The sequence below is a fragment of the Berghia stephanieae genome, chromosome 6, assembly GCF_034508935.2.
Source record: "Berghia stephanieae isolate SIO BIC M18660-M18661 chromosome 6, UCSD_Bste_1.3, whole genome shotgun sequence".
Classification (NCBI taxonomy): Eukaryota; Metazoa; Mollusca; class Gastropoda; order Nudibranchia; family Aeolidiidae; genus Berghia; species Berghia stephanieae.
In genome coordinates this window covers 28564193-28587013 of record NC_088365.1, presented here as the reverse complement: position 1 = coordinate 28587013, position 22821 = coordinate 28564193, and the positions used below count along the sequence as shown (strand labels likewise).

At 36.2% G+C, this 22821-nt stretch overlaps 1 protein-coding gene across 3 annotated transcripts in view; it reads left to right on the top strand.

Moving 5' to 3' along the window:
- The window catches only part of LOC144974794 (plexin-A4-like), a 300472-nt gene that overhangs the window by 235738 nt on the left and 41913 nt on the right, over nucleotides 1-22821 (top strand). For all 3 annotated transcript variants that reach the window (XM_078918062.1, XM_078918063.1, XM_078918061.1), the window contains one exon: nucleotides 7457-7557. In XM_078918062.1, coding sequence (XP_078774188.1) covers nucleotides 7457-7557 — 101 coding nt within the window. The remainder of the gene's footprint in view (nucleotides 1-7456; nucleotides 7558-22821) is intronic.

The following is a 22821-nucleotide window of genomic DNA, read 5'->3' as shown; positions in this document are numbered from 1 at the left end:
TATCGCTTTCATATCATATCATCATCACACATCTCCATCAATTTGTCATCCATCTATTTGATTTCATACTTATTACATCTATCATTTCATCTTCACATCTCATAATATCTTTGTTATATTGTAATAAAATATATCTTCATTTAGCTTCAAAACCTTTATCAACGTATTGTGTTTGGTTATTGATCGGTGTCGTAGCTTGAATATAGCACACATAAACAAGGTTGCAAACTGCGCTACATAAGCATACGGTTTACGTGCGCACTTTGTGACATAATTTGGTGTCAGAAGTGGGATTCTTATTGTTGTGCATTCAAGAGACATCGCGACCAAACAATTGTTGAGACAGGTTAGGGAGTTGTTTCAAACTTGAGATAGATACTATCTTTGAGCTTAAAGCAAATTGGTATCCATTTAATGGTTATAAGACTGTCATTATACGCAAGGTGTAATACAAGTTATTCTGGTAATTTTCACTTGTTCGGTTATACGTTGTCAGTCATCTGTCATAGTGATACGGATCACTGACTTAGCGCGAAAGCGGTACTCGCGCTGTGAAGCCTCCATTGTCCCCCCTCTCCCTTTTGTAAGGAACGAAGGTGGTTGTTGGGGTAATTTGATTCCGTGTAGGAATCTGGGAGAATATTGTGTTGGTCCCGTGTGAGGATCTGTATTAAATCATTTGTTCTGACTTTCTATGCACATATAGTAAGTCAAGGTATTGATTCTGTGTAAGAATCTGGGTGAAGATATTTTGTTGATTCTGAGAGAGAATCTGGGTGAAGATATTTTATTGATTCTAAGAAAGAATCTGGGTGAAGATATTTTGTTGATTCTAAGAAAGAATCTGGGTGAGGATGTTTTGTTGATTCTAAGAGAGAATCTGGGTGAAGATATTTTGTTGATTCTAAGGAAGAATCTGGGTGAAGATATTTTGTTGATTCTGAGAGAGAATCTGGGTGAAGATATTTTGTTGATTCTGAGAGAGAATCTGGGTGAAGACATTTTGTTGATTCTAAGAAAGAATCTGGGTGAAGATATTTTGTTGATTCTAAGAGAGAATCTGGGTGAAGATATTTTGTTGATTCTAAGAGAGAATCTGGGTGATGATATTTTGTTGATTCTAAGGAAGAATCTGGGTGAAGACATTTTGTTGATTCTGTGTAAGAATCTGGGTGAAGATATTTTGTTGATTCTAAGAAAGAATCTGGGTGAAGATATTTTGTTGATTCTGAGAGAGAATCTGGGTGAAAATATTTTGTTGATTCTGAGAGAGAATCTGGGTGAAGACATTTTGTTGATTCTAAGAAAGAATCTGGGTGAAGATATTTGTTGATTCTGAGAGAGAATCTGGGTGAAGACATTTTGTTGATTCTAAGAAAGAATCTGGGTGAAGATATTTTGTTGATTCTAAGAGAGAATCTGGGTGAAGATATTTTGTTGATTCTAAGAAAGAATCTGGGTGAAGATATTTTGTTGATTCTGAGAAAGAATCTGGGTGAAGTTATTTTGTTGATTCTGAGAAAGAATCTGGGTGAAGATAGTTTTTATGATTCCGTGTGGGGAATCTGGGTGAAGCTATTTTGTTGATTCCGTGTGAGGAATCTGGGTGAAGCTATTGTGTTGATTCCGTGTGGGGAATCTGGGTGAAGCGTTGGTTCCGTGTGAGGACCTGTATTAAATCAGTTGTTTTGACTCTAATATACGTCTATATTAAGTCAATGTTTTGATTCTGTGTAGGAATCTGGGTGAAGCGTTGGTTCTGTGTTAGGACCTGTAGTAAATTTGTTTTGATTCTATATTTGAGTCTATATATAGATCAATGTTGAATTCCGTGTAGGAATCGGTATTAATTGCCTGTTTTGAATCTGTTTTGGGATCTATATTGACCGCATATCGTTAATAAGGTTACTTGTAATACCACTTTATTCTACGTGAAAGTAACATTTACGGCAACAGTGTCGATAAACATATTGAAGTTTGTTTATTTGAATTTGAATTGGTTTGATTAATTGTCCTAGAGATGGATGTGGAAAGATTAATTAAACTTGGAGAAAAATTGGAGTTAAGGGTGAAGATCTCCGTGCTTGGGTGACAGCCCAGTTACAAGAAGATGAAGAGAGAAAAGAAAGGAGAGAGAACGTGCCAAGAAGAGGAGGAGATAAGCAGAGCACGAGCTCAAAGACAAGAAGCTCTGATGGAGAAAGAGCTTGAACTGCTTAGGTTAAAGTCGGAGTGTCAGGCTTCCTCCAACAACGACAGTATGACAAGTGACATTCGATCATTTACTCATGCTCCCACTGTTAAGAGTCCTCGACTTCCATGTTTTGACGAAAACAAGGATCATGAACCACCGAAATGCATGACACACGGCAAGGTGGAGTTGAAGTGTGGATTGTGATGCCGATGTTGTCTGTTGAAGGAAGGGACAACAATGAGCCCGAATAATTGTCGAGATCGATGTGATCTTGAGGCATTTCGTTGATCTAACTAAATGTTGTACCAAATTTAGTCTTAGGGGGAGATATGTAACGAAATGCTTCCGTGTAGGCGTCAGTTTACGACAGGATGTACGTCGTCGTAGTATTAGTTGTTGTTGTTGTTATTGTAATCCCTCCGGAACAACCCTTCTTTTGTTGATACAGGTCGTATCATATCATGCACCTATGGCCCGGAAGTTTGAATTAAACTACGTAGTGTGGGTGTTATTGTGAGAAAGGCATCAATCTTGTTTTCTCCGTAAACTTATAAGCAAAGTAGGATCCCTGTATTCTACGGGAGTGACTTTGTTATGGTATGGCTTGATTGATATCTCGTAACTATGGGGCTGACGAATTTATTTATCCTTGATATGAGGATGTCCGGTATCAGGATGGGTTGTTGTTGTCCATGATTATGGAATCTGGGGGAGTTTTAAGGAATTTCAGATGTTTACGGATATGACTAACATCCGTTTGTGTGGGTAGAATTTTGCTTCGTTTGCTTGATTTTTGCCTATAAATGCCAGAGTTTTGAGCAGTTTCTTCAGACCACTCAGCGGAGTCTTTTAGGCTCATTGTCTCAAAGAGACCAGACAGCGGAGTCTTTTAGCTCATAGTCTCTAAGCGATAACACAGCGGAGTCTTTTAGGCTCATTTGTTTAACTCTTGTGTAGAGTTGGATTAAAGTCTTGTGTAGACTTTGTAGTGCTCAAAGTTCGAGCTGAAACACGTTTTGTGTTAACTCTTGTGTAGAGTGTGATTTAAGTCTTGTGTAGACTTTGTGGTGCCAAAGTTTGAGCTGAATCAAGTTGTGTTATAACTCTTGTGTAGAGTTTGATTAAAGTCTTGTGTAGACTTAATTTGTGATTTCAATAATCTGTTCGGCTCTGGTGAGATTTTGAATAATATGTTGTGATTACAATTATGATTGTGTTTTGATATCAATATCATAATATCACTTTAAATTTTGATTCTCAATTAATTAATCAGATAATGAAATTAATTGTGTAATATATTCTTGTTGTAAAGAAAATAAGCTTTTCTTGCTATAAAGCATTATTATTTCATATCTACAAAGTAAAGCAATATTAATCAACATTAATAAATTGATTTGTTTAAGTAAAATAATATTTACTCATTTAAAGTAAACATATTGAGTGAGTTCGAATATAGATAGAGTTATATTCGTATGATTATCATATTATAACAAAATCATTTTCTTTCTTTAAAGTGAATGAGCCGTTGGAGGCTGGGCTTTAACAAGCCAACTTTAGGCTATACGCTCATAGCTTGACACTAATAGAAACTGAACATTTGCCTGTTTTATAAGTTACCTGTGAAGAACCATTTGCTTATTTTAATATCAGAACATTGAGAAACAATTGATCTGTTTATGAATACTGTGAAACCAGAACAATTTCAAGAAGAGACAAATTAACATTATTAGAACAACCTTACAGTTTTGTTGAATATCAAGAACACTCTTTTGGCTTCCTTCCACACGTCTGGATTGTGATTAGTTAGCTAGTTAATTATTAGTTGCCTGTATGACTGTGATGGTTGCAACCTATCTGTGAGATTGTCTGATGTGGTAGCGGTTTGGTAAAGTATTGATAATTAATTGATTTAATTATATATTTTCATATCGCTTTCATATCATATTCATCATCACACATCTCCATCAATTTGTCATCCATCTATTTGATTTCATACTTATTACATCTATCATTTCATCTTCACATCTCATAATATCTTTGTTATATTGTAATAAAATATATCTTCATTTAGCTTCAAAACCTTTATCAACGTATTGTGTTTGGTTATTGATCGGTGTCGTAGCTTGAATATAGCACACATAAACAAGGTTGCAAACTGCGCTACATAAGCATACGGTTTACGTGCGCACTTTGTGACACTATTTGTTCCGTGTTTTGAAAAGCAATAGGAGGATTATTGAAGTGATTGATGGTGTTGTTACAATGGGATGTCTGAACGACATAAGAAAACGGACCAAATAATTACAGTCTTACAATACCTACGACGGGTTATTCACTTCCAAGGACATAATGCTATGAACTAGCTTACAGTCTGTAATAAAACACGAGATGTTTGTCGATCGCTGTCTGTAATTTTTCAAACCAACAAAGTAGAAGGTAAATTATGGTGAATATTAGTGTGATTTGTGATGGGGAGGAAAGGAGGGGGTTGGTGAGTAGTCCAATCGGTAGAATGTCACACTCATATTTAGACGTACGTTCCACACTGTTTTTCTTCTACTTTATGGAAACAATGATTTGATATTGAAAGCTGGGTCTGATTTAGGTCTGACTTTAGGCACTTTGCGATTGTCTGGTTTCTTATACAAAAGAGCAAAATATGTCGTTATTGTGGTCTAATTTACTCTGCGAGAACCTAGGTTTGAGAGTTTTTGTCAAGATGAAGGTCATTTAAATCGATCGATATAATTTGAAGAACGAGTTTTCTAGCCAAATTATTGTTTAAATACGTGGTTTTCCAGACTACGGCAGTTAGCTTCGTTAATAACGACTTGAGCTAACCGAGAGTTAGGACAGGTTATTGAACTGAACCTGTACACGATTATTTACACATAACGTGAACAGAATTCCGACCGTCAATAAAAGTGATGGATTGTGTTTTTGTGTAAAATACAGTTTGATTGTGGAAACCGTTCGACTAAAAGTCAAACGGAACATAATTTATTATTATTGCTTGCACCCAGTCACACCATCACTTTCCGCAGCATGCTGGCTTTTGAAAGAAATCGTTTTGAACAATGTATTTTTTTTTCTCTCTTTGCGATATCTGTACCTTTCGGATCTCTTTGCATGGACTTACTCGACTCTCTATTGGCTATAATAAAAAACAACAAAAACAGCAACAACAACAACAACAACGACGACGACGACAAGTCCCCATGGACTTCGTATCCCGTTGGGATCTCCCCCCCCCCCCCCCAACCCCCACCCCCTCCCCATTCCTTGATTTTCACGATGAAAGCAAATTAAATCAATGGCTAGCTTTTGTCTTTTGCTATATCTGAGCATATTCATCACCGTCTAATCGAAGTTTTTGTGTTGCCTGAAGTCGCCTTAGATTCTGGTACTCTTATCTTTTTTAAGTCGTTGGTCTTCGTGTGCTTCCTGTTTAATTAGCCATTGGAGCCTGGTCTTCGTGTGCTTCGTGTTTAATAATTAGCCATTGGAGCCTGGTCTTCGTGTGCTTCCTGTTTAATTAGCCATTGGAGCCTGGTCTTCGTGTGCTTCCTGTTTAATTAGCCATTGGAGCCTGGTCTTCGTGTGCTTCATGTTTAATTAGCCATTCGAGCCTTGCCTTCGTGTGATTCCTGTTTAATTAGCATTGGAGCCTGGTCTTCGTGTGCTTCCTGTTTAATTAGCCATTGGAGCCTGGTCTTCGTGTGCTTCATGTTTGATTAGCCATTGGAGCCTGGTCTTCGTGTGCTTCCTGTTTAATTAGCCATTGGAGCGTGGTCTTCGTGTGCTTCATGTTTAATTAGCCATTGGAGCCTTCCACGGCTCATTTATTGGGCACAGACTGGACTGGTCCGACTTAGTCCATGTATTTTTTATTGTTGTTGTTGATGTAGTTGTTGTTGTTGTTGTCGCTATTGTTGTTGTTGTTGCTGCTGCTGCTGCTGGTGATGATGTTACTGCTGCTATTGTTGCTGGTTTTTTGTTGTTGTCGTTGTTGTTGTTGTGTTATTACCCACGGGAAGTCATATAAGTCCGCGGGTGGTTGGATGGGAGCATCACCCTTGAATCATATACCTATGATGTCCGCATGGGTGTACGATCCGATAGTGATGTCGTTTCTTCTTCTCTTTACAAGCCTATCCTGCTTCTTTGGTTTGTGATTGTATTTTTGACAGGGGAATATTTTTTTTCTGTAAATCTTCTGCCTGTTTGTTCTTCGTTATTTATAATTTAGCTTATGATATCTTTAGGTTATGATTTTGATTGACATTTGTACTGTTTTTGTTAGATTGCTTGTTTTTTTGTTTCAGCGGTCTCTCATATAACCTCAATTGTGTTGGAAGAGACCTAAAGCAACAAACAAACAAAAAAATCATATAAGTCCATGCAAAGCGTCAACATGCTGCTCTTTTTCAAGGAAGGCAAGCGCCAAACATATCTTATAGTGATATATATATATATTTTTAATGTATTTATTTTTACTTGTTTGTAATATCCGCAGCCAGTACCAATTTTCTTCTTCTTAAAAAAAATGTGAAAAACATAGACTGGGGGAAGAATGTTCTGGAATGTTACATAGATTTACATAAGGAGACAATCTGATTTTGTTTAGAGCATTACCAACGAGTTATTGGCCCCTTATGATGCTGACTGTGATGGCGACCGTTTTTGTGGTGATGATGATGGTTGTGGCATTGGCGGCAATGTTAGCGGCTGTTGTAAAAATAATGGCAAAACCGCCGACAATAAGTGATGAATACCTAGTAATAACATATAACGCCTGCTGCTGTTTTACATGCAGACAGTGATAAGACTATTTTGTTGTTTGTTGGTTTTGTTTTGTTTTGTTAGGGGAGAGGGCGTTAACAGACAAAGAGGAAGGGGGGGGGGGTGAAGAGAGAGACCAGAAGTTCCATCTGTTGTCAAATTAATGTCTGTTTACCATAGCAACAGGCGTCCCACGTGACTTTCATGCCTCATACAAAACCCAGCATGGCAACACTCGTTAATTCTGTAGTTCCACGGAAGATGCCTGATGTACAAAAATTCGACAAAAACAACAAAGGAACCTTGAAAAAAATGGCAATCGATGTGAACGTTTTCGATTTTTACCTTTCTCATTGAACGAACCGGGAGAGTTTAGTTGAACTCCATAAATAAAAGTAACAGACAATTTATCAAACATGTCAAGGTATTCCATTTTTCAAAAAATAATATCTCTATCCATCTCCATCTTTCGTCCCCCAGGTGGTGAAAATGAAAGTAGACGAATGTTCCCAATATACTTCCTGCACGGACTGCCTGGCCGCCAAGGACCCCTATTGCGGGTGGTGTCTGCTTGAAAACAGGTGAGTGTAACGCATGTCAACTGCGCTCTGTCTTGTCCAGTAACATAATTAATTGAAAATACCAGGAGTTTGAACTGAACCGGGTTAAGTACAGTCTATTTTCCTTTTGCTCGCACGACCTGCTGTCTGCAGAAATATACAATGTCACTTGCCTTTTTGATCACCATGTTAAAAGAACTGATTGCATGTTTGAAAAGGTGTCTTTTTCATTTTAAATCTTTGTCCACCAAAGAAATTCGAGAGAGAGAAAAAAAATATATGCGTAAATTATTATTTTTTAATGTGCATGCCTTATCTCATTCGTTGGTGTCATTTATCTGTTGACATCCAGCTGTGGTCTCCTCCTGGCATGTTGTCAGCCATTGTCGATGATTGAAGAAAAAAAATATCATTTTTGTTATCTGTTGTTAAGAGAGCCGGAGATAAAAAGCCTGCTGTCGGTTTGTTTGTTTTTTGTTTTTTTTTTTGTTTGTTTTTTTTGTTTTTTGTTTTTGTTTTTTGTTGTTGTTTTTTTTTTTTTTTGTCGTTTCGTTTGTACGTGATAGTAACACGTTGCCCAGAAATCTACTGTGTCAAATTAGGGAATAGGAATTGGTGTAAGATAGAGATCTGAAAAAGTGTGTATGAAACAGTGCCAGACAAAGACAGTGCCAAAGCAAGAAAGTTGAAAAATATATATATAAGAAAAATAACAACCCATCCCAGTCGAGGAAGACTGATTTTTGGGATTGATGTTTTCTTGAATGTATCTTTCAAAATATTTTTAAAACACTAAGACAATTCAATGTTTATGTTAATGATAGGCGGTAGAAACGGTGGCAGCTTTAAAGTTGAGTTTAAAGTTCGAGCTGGAATACCTTCTATATTCCATCCGAAGGGTCTGCTCTGTTGTACTCTGAAAAAAAGACACTTGAAAAATTTTGCACAGAAAACTAGCCCCTCAGATATTGAACGTTTCAAATTATCCTCATCTTGTCAATTGCGCTCAAACCTGGGACTTCTTTTGACACAATGGGGATAGTTTTAATCGGTCGATATTTAAAGGACGAGTTTTCTAACCAAATTTTTAAAAAATATGTTATGTGTGTTTTTTTCGGAGAACGGCAGTGATGTTTTCCTCTTTGCATTTCCCCTCTCTGCTAGTTATCCCCTTCTCTCCATTGCATTTCATTGTTCAATACTTGGTGTGTTTATACTTATTGTGATATTTCATGAAATAATTGATCGAACTACCCCTTCTCCCCTTTTCCTCCAAACTTGTCAACGTTGCATGTCAGTTTTCTTTTTTAAAGACATTGTTGTATGTGGGAATGAAGTTGGAATGTTTGTTTTTTACTTAATAATTTGCTCTCTGTCTTTTATTTATTCTTTGAGTGTTTTCAAAAACAAAACAAAACAAAACAAAACAAAAAAAGAACATGTCTGTATTGAGTCAGAAAATAAAACATGCACCTTATGAGGAGTCATGGGTAGTTATGAATTTGAGGCCACAGAAAAAAGGATATTTGGCTAAGGTCCAGCCCGCTTATAGAGGGAGGAGATTTTTTTTCTTGAAGATTATTTAATCCATTTTGACTGTATTACGATCTTTTTTATTTTCATAGGGAAAACTATAGATTAAATTCCTTATAATTATAATTCAGATGAAAATACGAACAAGTGGGTTATCCCATGATTTATTTTTTCTTAAGTTGTATTATATATTTTTTTATCCCTCACCTTTTCTAAAAATATTCAAGCCAAGTTTTGTTCAGCGTACAGTTATTCTGTGATTCATTTTAACAGTTTTAATCTTTAAAAAAATATTGATCTTTAAATAAAAAGGTATACTTTACTTAGTGAAAAATGTCATCCAACTGATATTTAGGAAACCATGCGGGGCAGCCCCCTTAATTTCTTAAAACCGATAATTTGCTCTAATTGTTCTACATATTTCATTTTTTCTTTATAATTTTACCAATTTATGGTGTAATATTTTTTTTTGCATTTCTTTGCCTCTTTCATGATAATAATATTATTAAGGTTAGCCAACGTTAGATAATCTTTATATAATTGCCTCTCATTGCTACGCTTCTCTCTCTCTCTCTCTCTCTCTCTCTCTCTCTCTCTCTCTCTCTCTCTCTCTCTCTCTCTCTCTCTGTCTCTCTCATTATTTCCTTTTTTTAAAGAAAGAAAATCACATCTTCTGTTGTTATTATTTTCCATTCTTTTTCCTTTGTCGCATACACTATCCTCTGTAAAACGGCATATCTTCTCTTCATCTTTACTACTACCACCACCATCTTCATCATTTTCTCATCCACCACCACTACTACTACTACCATCACTCTATACCCTATCGATTTCAGGTTGTTTCAGACCCCTTCTCTATCCAATCTATTTCTCCCTACAGCCTGACATCTATTTATTATCGTACATCTCATGGACCGTGCTAATCAATGCACCCCCGCCCCTCCCCCAACACCCACACACACACACACTCACACACACACACACACACACACACATCCTCCCCTTACCTCTGTTCCCGCCCTTCTCACTCCTTAATTTCTCCCTCATTCTTTTTTTTTTTCACTTTATTTGCTTAATCATATTCTTCTTTGCATCTTCTTACATGTATTTCAAGTCCCCCCCCCCCTCCCCTTCCTCTTTCTTTTCACCCGCCTCCTTTCTCCTGCTCCTCCTCCTCCTCCTCCTGCTCCTCCTCCTCCTGCTCCTCCCTTTCATCCTCCTCCTCCTCCTCTCAACTTCTGTTCGTCCTCCTCTTCATCGTCTTCGTCCTCCATGTTCCCCATTGTATTGGTCTTCAAATTCATCCCTGTTTCATTCTTCTCTTCTTTTGTATTCGGTCTTAGGATATAAAATCCCCCCCCTCTCTCTCTCTCTCTCTCTCTCTCTCTCTCTCTCTCTCTCTCTCTCTCTCTCTCTCTCTCTTGCTCTATCTATCTATCTATCCATCTATCTGTCTGTCTGCTTGTCTACATCACCACCAAATAAATCCCCATCTTATTCTCTTGTTTTTACACTTCTATTTGACTTACGTCAACTCATTACAGCTTTGTTTGTCTTGTTCCTATTTTTATTATTTGTTTTGATTATAATTGCTTCAAATGTTTACCCTATTATAATGCATGTCCAGTGGTGATTATGGCCCTAAAGTTGATAATATGTAAGTATAACGTGTCTATCTATATGTGTTTACGTGGTAACATTTGATGTTGTGTTCCCCCCTTTTTTTTCCGTGTAGCTTTAATAATAGGCTTAAAGGCTGTCTTGAATAATGGAAAAAATATTAATAATAACATCTTGATTCCAAGTCTTTAAAAAAAAAAACGTTATATATCCCCTGAAATTTCTTGTTTGTTTTTGTTTTAAGGATTTTTACATCATTTTGTTTGGCTTTTTAAGGTCGTATCAGCACTAGGGTTTCAGTATCGTAGTTTATTTTTATTGTACAATGATTTGACCTCGATAATTCCATGTCATTTTAAAACCATGGAATATCCTGCTGCTCGACACTGGCTAAATACTTTCCTTTTTTTTTTTATTTTTAGCTAAAATACTTTACTTTATCGATGGATCAACATAATGACCCCAAACTTTAATCTTTTGACATTTTTGGTTAGAGATTTTCTGACAAGTTTGGAGTCATCTTGTGCTATGGCATTTCGTATAAAGATTATTTGGCCTTTGTAGCAACATCATACCTTAAGATCAGAACAGATGCCGTCATTTGTTTAACCTGAAGTGTTAGAAATAATGTTGAAGCAAATCTTAACTTTCTTTTTTTTTTTTTTTTTTTTTTTGGAAAACCTTTTGTGACCCATATTTTACTTGCAATATTTATATTAACTTTCCTAAGACTAAGTTGGGTTGTTTTTTTTTTTTTGCCAATGGATTGATCCGATTTTTTTAAATACATAAAACGCTTCACAAAACTGTTGTCATAACCTGATTGTTTCGAGCTGTCATCTTTTGATTGAAGGTCTACAATCCCTCTCTTTCAAGCTCTTTTCCACGTCTTCCCTAATGGTTCAAAATATTTTCAATTAATAATGATAATTATTTCAAAAGACCTTATAATCCTATAGTATAATCCCAATTACCAGACCTCTTTAATTGTACCCCTTTTTTTCCTTACTGTAACACAGTCGTGATTGTATTTTCTTTGTTACTATTACACGCCTCGAGTCTACGATAACGGTTTTACAGTTCTCAATCATTTTTCCTCATTCTTTTCCCTAATTACCCAGTCCTGATAACGTCGTCGTTTGTTGTCCGACTAAATAAATGTTATTTTCAACTTGACGAAACTTGTTATTAATTAAAGTGATTCTAAGCTGGTAGAAGCTATGGACTATAAAAAGTAATTAACAAAAATGAATATAACAGCTTGCAAAAAAAAAAAAAAAAGAATAAATAAATAGGTAAATAAATTTTTTTTAAAATTATATAATAATAATAATAATAATAATAATAATAATAATAATAATAATATAATAATAATAATATAATAATATATAATAATATATAATAATAATAATAAATAATAATAATAATAATAATAATAATAATAATAATAATAATAATAATAATAATAATAATAATAATAATAATAATAATAATAATAATAATAATAATAATAATAATTAGTAATAATAATAGTAATAATATAATAATAATAATAATAATAATAGTAATAATAATAATAATAATAATAATAATAATAATAATAATAATAATAATAATAACCAAATACCAAATACGGAACTTTTTGGACTCAAAACCCTTCTTCAGACAACAACAAAGACAGTAAAGACTTTAAAAGATTTTATTACTAACCGAGGACCTGCTAAATATTTTTCTGTCGTCTTTCTGTTTTGTTGTTGTTGTTTTTAAAGTAATGCATTTAATTTAATGTTTTTATTGCTTTTGTTGTTTACTGAGGAAGGGTTTTGAGCGAGCGGAGAACCAGGATTGAGAGTCTTTGCATAGATGAGGGACATTTAAATTGAATCGATATTTGAAGGACGAGTTTTCTGACTAATTTCTTTAAATACCCATCTTTCCAGAGTACGGCAGTTAACTGGATAAATGCGATACCTTATTATTTTTTTCTTGGATTATTATTTATATTATCTTGAAATGTAAGGATCATCGTGTATCAATTTCCAACTTGGTTATGAAGAATTATCGTGCTTTGTGGTCGGCTTTTCTCATTATGGACTATGACGAGGTTTCTCGCATTACAAAGCTGAAGAGCTTTTGTTTGTTTTAATCTCTATGACGATTCTTCATATTTTCTCCATCCGTCTTATTATAACGGTGATAAACTTTCGGTTCGATCATTGCGTACGATGATTCATTATGAGTGATTTCGTTCTTGTGTTGTTGTCTTTTTACTTATAGCCAATCGGAGCGTTGATTTTTAAATTTACCGCATTTTGATTGGCTGACAGTATAAGAAAAAAACCGCGTTCGAACGTCGCTACAGACCTTCTCTTTTTGTATTCAATCTTTCAATTATCACCTCTTAACATACGTAATTTAGGTTTCATGCAGTCTTGCATTTTGGCGTTCCGGACATGTTCCTAATGGCACTGCCCGAGCTTGCGAGCTAAGTTCAAATCCAAAATGCATGAGGACAAGAAATCTTTTAATCTACCCCTCAAACGATTCTGATTTCGTTAATTCTGATTGAAATTCGTATTGTCAAAATACTATTTTTTCGTCTGCCATAGTTTATTTAGATTTAACGCTTGACCATCTGAGGTTATACATTATAATATGTATTGTGAAATGGGGTGACTATGGTCCCCAAATGTGCCCCCCAGATTGAAAGATATTAAACAAATATGGTAAAATGTAATTCATTTGAAAGAGTTCATCCTTCCTCGCTCTATAGAAAAAGAACATCGGAACAGTTATTTCAATGTCAACATATATCATATTATAAAGATGTTTTAAAAAGTGACCATTTGATATCATTACGCGTCACTATTCGTGGAGAGGGGTAGCATATAATTCATTGATTTTAAAATTGTCCACATTTTGATTGGTTAGCAGTTTGGCAAAAAAAATCGCTTTGAGCTTGTTGAGATACGGGGTAAGGCGCTTTTGACTTTCTTAAATGTGTATGCAATGGGAACTGATTTTTTATGTGTGTGCTTGTGATCTTCCGCAGTAGCCAACTCTTGCTTATTTCTGTTGTGTGTTAATTTGTGTTTATCTATATGATTTGATTGTTGTTTATTCACTGTCATCCAAGTCGCTTATTTCATCCAAGTCGCTTATTTCATCCAATGAGGATCTTATCATGCTTTGTTCATTATTCATTCAGGTGATATACGGTTTCCTCCCTTGAAATTAACTATTTCCTATTTTCAGCCTTATTTCAGACTCAATTCTATTTTAAGTTTCAGCGGGTGGTTGGATGGGAGCATCACCCTTGAATCATATACCTATGATGTTCGCATGGGTGTACGATCCGATAGTGATGTCGTTTCTTCTTCTCTTTACTAGCCTATCCTGCTTCTTTGGTTTGTGATTGTATTTTTGACAGGGGATATTTTTTTTTCTGTAAATCTTCTGCCTGTTTGTTCTTGGTTATTTATAATTTAGCTTATGATATCTTTAGGTTATGATTTTGATTTACATTTGTACTATTTTTGTTAGTGTTAGATTGCTTGTTTTTTTGTTTCAGCGGTCTCTCATATAACCTCAATTGTGTTGGAAGAGACCTAAAGCAACAAACAAACAAAAAAAATTTAAGTTTCAAGAATTTGCCAATGCATCTCATTAATTAAGTCTCAAAAATGTCATCCTTTGGAACTTAAAGTTTATCTAGTAATAAGTCAATGTTATAAGAGTTAAGCAAGTAGCAATAGCACGATAGGTTGAGAATTGGCCACCACAAGCAAAGAGACACGGATCTATTCCAGATTGAGTCGTGATTTTCTTCATCTAACCCCTTCCAGACAACATTGATTGTGGAGATGGGTCTGTTAAATCTAATTAAGGGCACGTTGCGTTAAACCAGCGCCCTATCCAAAGATCTGTCCTCACAAATCGAAAGATAAACAGTATTTATAAATGTATTTTATTTTGCCATTGAAACAGCCAAATTTGCCTTTCACTACTTCTTATCACATGTGAAATCACGAGTCCGAGATTCTCATTGCCTTACCCTGACAAAACTTGTTTCCCACTTTTTTGCATAGAACTATTATTTCAAATATCGGCCGATTAAAATGACTCTCAACTTGTTAAAAAGCCTCAAACTTGGCACTTCTTCCAAGTTATCAAGTTTGAGACATTTTGGCAAACTGAAGTTTATTCTGAACGATCGATTTTGAAAGTTAAACATTTTCTAGAAACCTGGGGAGGGGGAAGGGGTGTTTTGTCAGAGAAAGACAGCTCTGTCCGCGCCATTTTGAATCTCAGCTGAAATGATCCCGTTATCTTCCTGCGATCCATCAAGTTTGTTTTTTTTTTTGTTTTATATTATTTCATATTGATGTGTAGATTTTCTTGGAGGTTTTGGATGGGTGGGAGTTCCCTCCGTTCTTGTATCGGAGGATCGAGGGATAATAAATGCTTAATACATCTAGCATTGATCATGGCCACGTGAGTCAGAGAAAAAGAAGAAGAAGAAGAGCCTATTAAGACGGAGGTGAAAGGTCAACAATGGAGAAAACGCCCGTCTAGAGACGTGCATGACATCGTGATGAGGCTTTGATCGAAGTAAATTATTACAGAAATGAAATGAGAGGCATTTTCGAATTCGGGGTTAAAGGTTAGAAATCAAAGAATGAAATAAATTGTGCTGGGTTTTATTTCGAGATTATAAAGACAAAAATAAAAGGGAGAAAAGGGAAGGGGGGTTGGGGGGAGAGGAAACCGAATTGTCTTCGAGTCTTATAGAAGCGGATCATCGGAAGTGTGCAATGGAAAGGGGGGGGGGGGGGGGGGGGGGATGACAAGTTGATCCGACCTATCAACAGGCTCGAAATTATGTCGACAGTTACCCACTATGAATATGCATGTGGTAGTTGTTTGCCGCAGATTTGAAACGTGACGTTTATTCAAATTTCATTAATATCGCCACGATGATGCCTTGTTAGATCCGTTCATCGCATTCTCGTTTGCTAATCGTATTCGATTCCACGGGGCAGCGCTCGCGGTTTCTGAATCACTCCAGTTACTTTCAATTTTTATCCCAATTGCGCCCCCCCCCCCCCCCCCCCTCCCTTTCCCCCTCGTTCTTTTTTTTTTTTATTGTTCTTATTTTTTCTTTTCTTTTTTACGATTATTAATTCATTCATGCATGATTTTAGCATCTCCAGTCTTTGATATTCCCTGATCGTTATTAATGGATGTGAGGAGTAATCATCCAATCTAATCCAGCGCCCTGAAGTAAGAGATTGTGAATTGGATGTGGGATACTTCTCTTGTTTTTTTTTCCCCCATGGGCGGTTCTTTTGGTTAAGCCCAGTTGACCTGTTAAGGAATATCAAAGATCCTGAAAATTTTCTTCTTTTGAGTCTTTGACTATTTCAAGAATCGTTTGACAGAACACATTTGAGGTTCTATTCAAACCTGTTGACAATAAAATAGTTAATCCTATAAAGATACTGAGTATCCAATAAGGGACGATTGGGGGCGGGAAATGTGGGGTTATCGTCCCGTCGGATTCGGATCTTTGAGCCGAAATTTCAGAATTTTGAAATTAAATTTGTGTATTGACATACTTCGGAATTATTGGAAATAATGTATAACAGTAATTTTTATTGCTATGAGAGGATCATGGGAGGCTTTTGATTGATCGGTCGGGTCTTTATTATGAAGTGTTTGATTCATTGGGGTGAGAGGAACCTTGCGTGATCATGGCGATGAGTGAGGAAGAAGAGGAAGATTTGAGGATGAGACTGGAGGAAAGAGAGAGAACAAGTTGAACAAGCCTAGTTTAAAAATCGAGCAAAATGGGCGGTGAAATTGACACGGGAGGCAACACGTTGTTTGGGTACAATACGACTGGCTGGTTTGAATGGAATTACTGCCCTTGTCCATCAAAATGCCAGGCGCGTAATGATTTGGGGGGTCTGTTGTCAATTATGTGATTTTAGTAGTCACATAGGGTTAAATTATTGGCTCGTCTGTCGCTTGTGTTCTAAAATTGTAATTGTTGGTGGTAGCACTGTTGGTACTGGTGCTGCTGCTGATGGCGGTGATGATTGGATAGCCTAAAGAAACGTTAAATAGACTGAATCATTATTGTCTGAAAACGCTGCAAATGATGCCGTGTCAGGCAAAGCATAGAGGAAAATACAAGAAAGTAAATCATACCAATAAACCATCTCTCCTGGACTGAATCATAGTTCGCATTCTATTCTGTAAATATCGTGTTGTAGAGAAAGTATTTTAAAGACAAATTGTTTATTCCAGATGGGTTTTTTTTAAAGCCGAAGAGTCAGTTTGATTTATTTTTTTTCTCTTGATATGTAAAACGTCGGTTTACAGAATCGTCAAGACAGAGATGTGGGTCCTTACGAGCCGTGGGAGTGATCGGATTAACTCACTCAACCCTAACACCGACTATATCAGTAGTATACCCGGGGTTACTTTTACCCCAATGCCTATTTATTACGTTTTTTTCTGAGACAAATTATAGGCGTAGTATCAAAGCTAATGTTTTTAGTTTTTTTGCATGCTAATGGTAGTTGAATAAGACTATTTATGCACACGCGCAATGTTCATACATTATTTCCAATTTTGAAAAGTAGCAAAAGTCTCTAGGATTGAGTGAGTTAAACCTCGATATTTAGGATTCATCTGAAGCCTATAATGTTATGATATGTTACAATATATCTAGTCGTCATCCTTGTTCCATTTTTCTGAAATATACCTCAAGCATGACTCAACTAAGATTATTAACCCCCAATTTGCTCACTAGGACAACATGGGTGATTCCTGTTGACATCAGACGTCCTGTTTGATGAATTATCTATATTTCCTCCATGGAATATCTAGACGACGAGATCTTATGGTGCCCTTGCGAAAGGGCGTAATTTGTGTTTTTAATACATGGGTCATGATAGGGTTCGTGTGCTAAGCCATGTTACCAGCAATAAGAACGACTCGTAATCGGCAAGTTACTTCATGTTCATTAGAACGAGATCTTAAAATGTAGATGGATATATTATGCGAAACCGTGCCAAAACAAAACGGAAAGAAAATTCATCATAATAGATCAGCTTTTCTGGAGAAAACCTCATTTCATGCATTTTCAGAGTGATACCCTTCACTAATGACTGCTTCTCTATTTTTCCATTATCATTTCAGTTATTGGGGTTTTTTTTAATGATTATTTTATTTTATGGCTGAACATTATTTCTGCAAACCTTACGTTACAACTGATATTGAAACGGAATACCCAGCATGGAAAGTAAAAAAGGAAAAAAAAATCCCCCCCCCCCCTTTTTTTTTTTTTTAAAGTGTTTCGTTCGACCATTTATTAAGATTTTTTGTTTTGTTTTGGATTTGTTGTTGTTTTTTTGGGGGGAGGGGGGTGTCCCCACTCTTTTTTTCAAGTCTATATTATTAGTTAATAAGTATGACCGAGCATAAAGCATATTCTAACAACTCGAGCCGTGCAATAATAAATTATTATCATAGACAACCGACTTTAAAATACACAGTAAAATTTGTTGAATAACGATGATGGTTATTTTAAAATTGATATATTTATTTTTCTGTCTTTTGTGCCCTTATACGTGCATACACCCCTTCCCCAACCATTAATATAAGGGATTGGTGTATATCTCACGATATATTATATTATAATGCTTTTTTTTTTTTCGAAAATGTTCTGAAATCTTCGTCATAATTTCCTGTATCTCAAAAATGAGTCATGAATGGGGTTGTGTTTTATGACGGGGCCATCAATACAGCGGACGGCACCATCGAATTTTGTATGCCGGTCTGAATCAGTAATTCCCTATTTATCTGACCCGCTTGGCCCCACATTTGACGTAGCAAGATTTGGGCGTGGTGCCGCCTCTGTTGTTGGTGTTCGACGATTGCCTCAATTTATATCGTGTCGTAGATTATTAACCCCTTGACGACGGGACTTGATAATATGTAAGTTTCAAATCGTAACTTCCAAGTTATTTATTTGGTTATAATCGATAATAATATTATAACCATTCTCATCTTGAGAGCAGTAATCGCGGTACTTAGTTACCGATTACGTGATGAAAACGGAAGAATAGGACCGGGCTATGGTTTATTCTAACAACAAACGCCATTAAGTAAGATGAAGTCGGGGGATGGGGTGTAACTATGAAATAATATATAGTATGGTAAAGGGGGTGAGTATGGTTTATGTTTTCCGTCTCAGATGGTTTGTAGGGAAGGCTGGGGAGGGGAGATAGAAGACCCTTGTTTTCCCTCGCCATGAGCAAGTGTTTGCTTATGATACATTGACGGGCATTCATTTGGGGGCGCTTGTGGCCGAATGTTTGCCCGTATATTTAAAATGATTGCACGGCACGCACACACATACACACACAAACACACACATCTTTCCCTATCCATTCACCCCCCCCCCCCTCCCTCCCCTTCCATACTCCTCTCTCCGTCCTCAGGCGTCTCTTATTTTAAATTACGTAATGAGTAATAACTCTGATCGTAGACAAGTATGTTTTATTTGTTGGATGGGGGGGGGGGGGGGGGGGGGGGGGCAAAATTCAATAGTTAGATTCCTAGCTTGACCCTTGAGCAAGTCATTGAATAGTCAAAATCCTCTTGTACATGTAGAACCCCGTCCCCGACACCTCTATCTATTTATTATATTATCAAATAGATCTAATTTAATTCGAAACATTAATTCTCATACTAATATTGTGATCAATAAAGAGCATAATAATAAAAATGAAAATAATGATAATATGGTAAGTGATTATAGCGTTCAAATGCCCGATTTCATCACCAAGAAGACCTAATTTTCACGTCAATCTTCGTCCTCCTACTCCAGTTTTACGAAAAACCCAAATCTGTCCGATGAAATCCGATAGTTAATTACTTCAATGTAGAAATGGATGATTTTATTATAGGAAATGAAGGTGATCAATAATCCTAATGATATAAGTATCTAGGACAGGGCTAAAAATTAGGCCAGCCCATCATGCAGTGGCGTATCGTGAATCTGTGAAAATGGTGTAAGGATCGATTGCTGCTTCTAAATGTATAGTCAGAGATATTATTCTTTTTTTAAAGAAAAGAAGAAAGAAAAAAAAAGGGGGGAGGGGGGGGGGGGGAAATAGGCAGAGCTATTTTTGAAATTGAAGGAAATTAGTCTACTGGACTCTAAATCGATATAATGTTATCGGTTATGAGTGAGCGTTCCACGGAGTGACCTTTCCATACTTTATATACTGCCCTGTCTCTGCTCTATCTACCTCTCTCTCTCTCTCTCTCTCTCTCTCTCTCTCTCTCTCTCTCTCTCTCTCTCTCTCTCTCTCTCTCTCTCTCTCTCTATCTATCTATCTATCTATCTATCTATCTATCTGTCTGTCTATCCATCTATCTATTGATACTTTGCGCTTAGTTAAAAAAAAAAGAACAAAAAAAACTCACAACATCCATTAGTCTCATATAACTTAGCAACACACAAAATACTATGTGTAACCTTTAACGTTTATGGTCTGATGAATGCAATTCAGTGAAAACGCATAAAAATGGCTGGCTAAAAACAATATCAAAGAGCTGAGTGACGTCAATTGCGTTCCCTCTATATCTATCTTTCTATATATCTATATATTTCTCTCTCTCTCTCTCTCTCTCTCTCTCTCTCTCTCTCTCTCTCTCTCTCTCTCTCTCTCTCTCTCTCTCTCCAGAAGACTTGCATATCTGCAGTGTCTTCCAAAGGAGAATGAACAAATAATATTAACACAGACACTATTCTTTTCGTCTTTTTTCTTTTTCTCTGATTATAAGGACATTGGGTGGTTGTCGAATATTATCATTATCAATATTGTGGGATTTAAGAGTATGTAGTATGGGTGATTGGGTGCGTGGTGGAATGAGCACTGATTTCACGACATGAAATGTCAGTGTGAGTCAGATTTGAAATCAGTGTAGGAGCCAGTGAACCGGACTAAAGTCTTTAATTTGTGATGGTGCTGCCGCTGGCGATGATGAGTGATGGTGGAGGTGGTTGACAACGTCGATGATGATGATGATGATGATGATGTAAAAGTGAACAGTATGTGTCAATATTTATTTATTTACATATTTGCGTTTGAATATAACAATCTTGTACGTGCTTCTCTTTTTCTGTATCTTAAGTTTATCTCTCTCTCTCTCTCTCTCTCTCTCTCTCTCTCTCTCTCTCTCTCTCTCTCTCTCTCTCTCTCTCTCTCTCTCTCTCTCTTTCTCTCTCTCTTTCTCTCTCTGTCTTTCTTTCTTTTCTTTTTTTTTTTTTTTTTTTTGGTTACCCCAGGGAGACGTTTAGTTACGATGGTTATGATGAGCTCACCATCATTACAACAGACAGCCTATACTAAGCCTCCTTTGGCGTGTATCGTGAGTACAGAAATAGTCACGATCTGCTCAATCGCCAGTTAATCTGGAATGAAGAGGCCGCCGCGTGCTGGCTCAGAACCGTCCAAACATGTATGTGTATGTACATCGCTCAAGGCGGCACCACGTCTATTGTCTCTTTTTTTTTTTTTTGTGGTGTCATGAATTGCTGGTCCCGACCAGTGTTGAGATGATACGGCTTGAAATTAGCCACACCATGTTTTACTACGAAAAAGAAGCAAAAATATTTTAAAAAAAAAAAAAAATCGTAATATAATAATAATAATAATAATGATAATGATAATAATAATAATAATAATAATAATAATAATAATAATAATAATAATAATAATAATAATAATAATAATAATAGTAATAGTAATAATTAGAAGAAGATAGAAAAGAAGAAGAGAGAAGAAAAAGAAGAAGAAGAAGAAGAGAAGAAGAAGAAGAAGAAGAAGAAGAAAGAAGAAGAAGAAAGAAGAAGAAGAAGAAGAAGAAGAAGAAGAAGAAGAAGAGAAGAGAGAAGAGAAGAAGAAGAAGAAGAAGAAGAAGAAGAAGAAGAAGAAGAAGAAGAAGAAGAAGAAGGAGGAGGAGGAGGAGGAGGAGGAATGGGGGGTATGGGAATAGAGAGAAAAAGACAATATTTCGGATATCAATTTAGTCACGATTAAGGCTACAATTCAACTTTGACGCTGGGGCTATTATTTTTAAAAAATCAATTTTGATATTGATATTGCAGTATCGTTTAACTTCAATGACGCGTGGTATCATGAAGCATCCTGAACATTTCACAACGTCCTTGAACAAAAATGAATGTCTAAAAACAAAATTATGTTTGTCGTTTTCTTGTTCTTCATCATCATCGTCGGTCATCATCATCATCATCATCATCATCATCATCATCATCATCATATCTATCTATCTATCTATCTATCTATCTATCTATCTATCTATCTATCTATCTATCTATCTATCTATATCTCTCTCCTCTCCCTCCTTCTGTCTATCTTTCTGTCTCTCCATCTATCTCTCCTCTCCCTCCTTCTGTCTATCTTCCTATCTCTCTCTCTCTCTATCTATCTATCTATCTATCTATCTATCTATCTATCTATCTATCTATCTATCTATCTCTCTCTCTCTAGTAGTAGTAGTCGTAGTAGTAGTAGTAGTAGTAGTAGTAGTAGTAGTAGTAGTAGTAGTAGTAGTAGTAGTAGTAGTAGTAGTAGTAGTAGTAGTAGTAGTAGTAGTGGTTGTAGTAGTAATAATAGTAGTAGTAGTAGTAGGAGGAGGAGAAGGAGGAGGAGGAATAGAAAAGTGATGATGATGGTTGTGGTGGAGGGGGGTGGGGGATTGGAGGATCAGATCCTTCGTGTTTAAAAACCATTCTACATTGATGTGAGAAGTGCTATTTGCTACCCCAATTCCCCATGGCTAGAATATGTGATTTGTATTTCTTTTCAAGCCCAAGACAAACAAAACCAGACACGAGAAGGACCCCCGCTGTCTCCCCCCACCATTTATCTGGAAATGAAACGATAACAAGTGTGAAATCAGCCCATTAGATTAGTGGCTTCCCTCATAATTTTACCCCACTTTTTATCATTCTATTGATGTGTAATTTCTTCCCCATGTATTTTCCTAGTAATTTAGTTGGCCGTCATAATTCTGAATGACGACTGG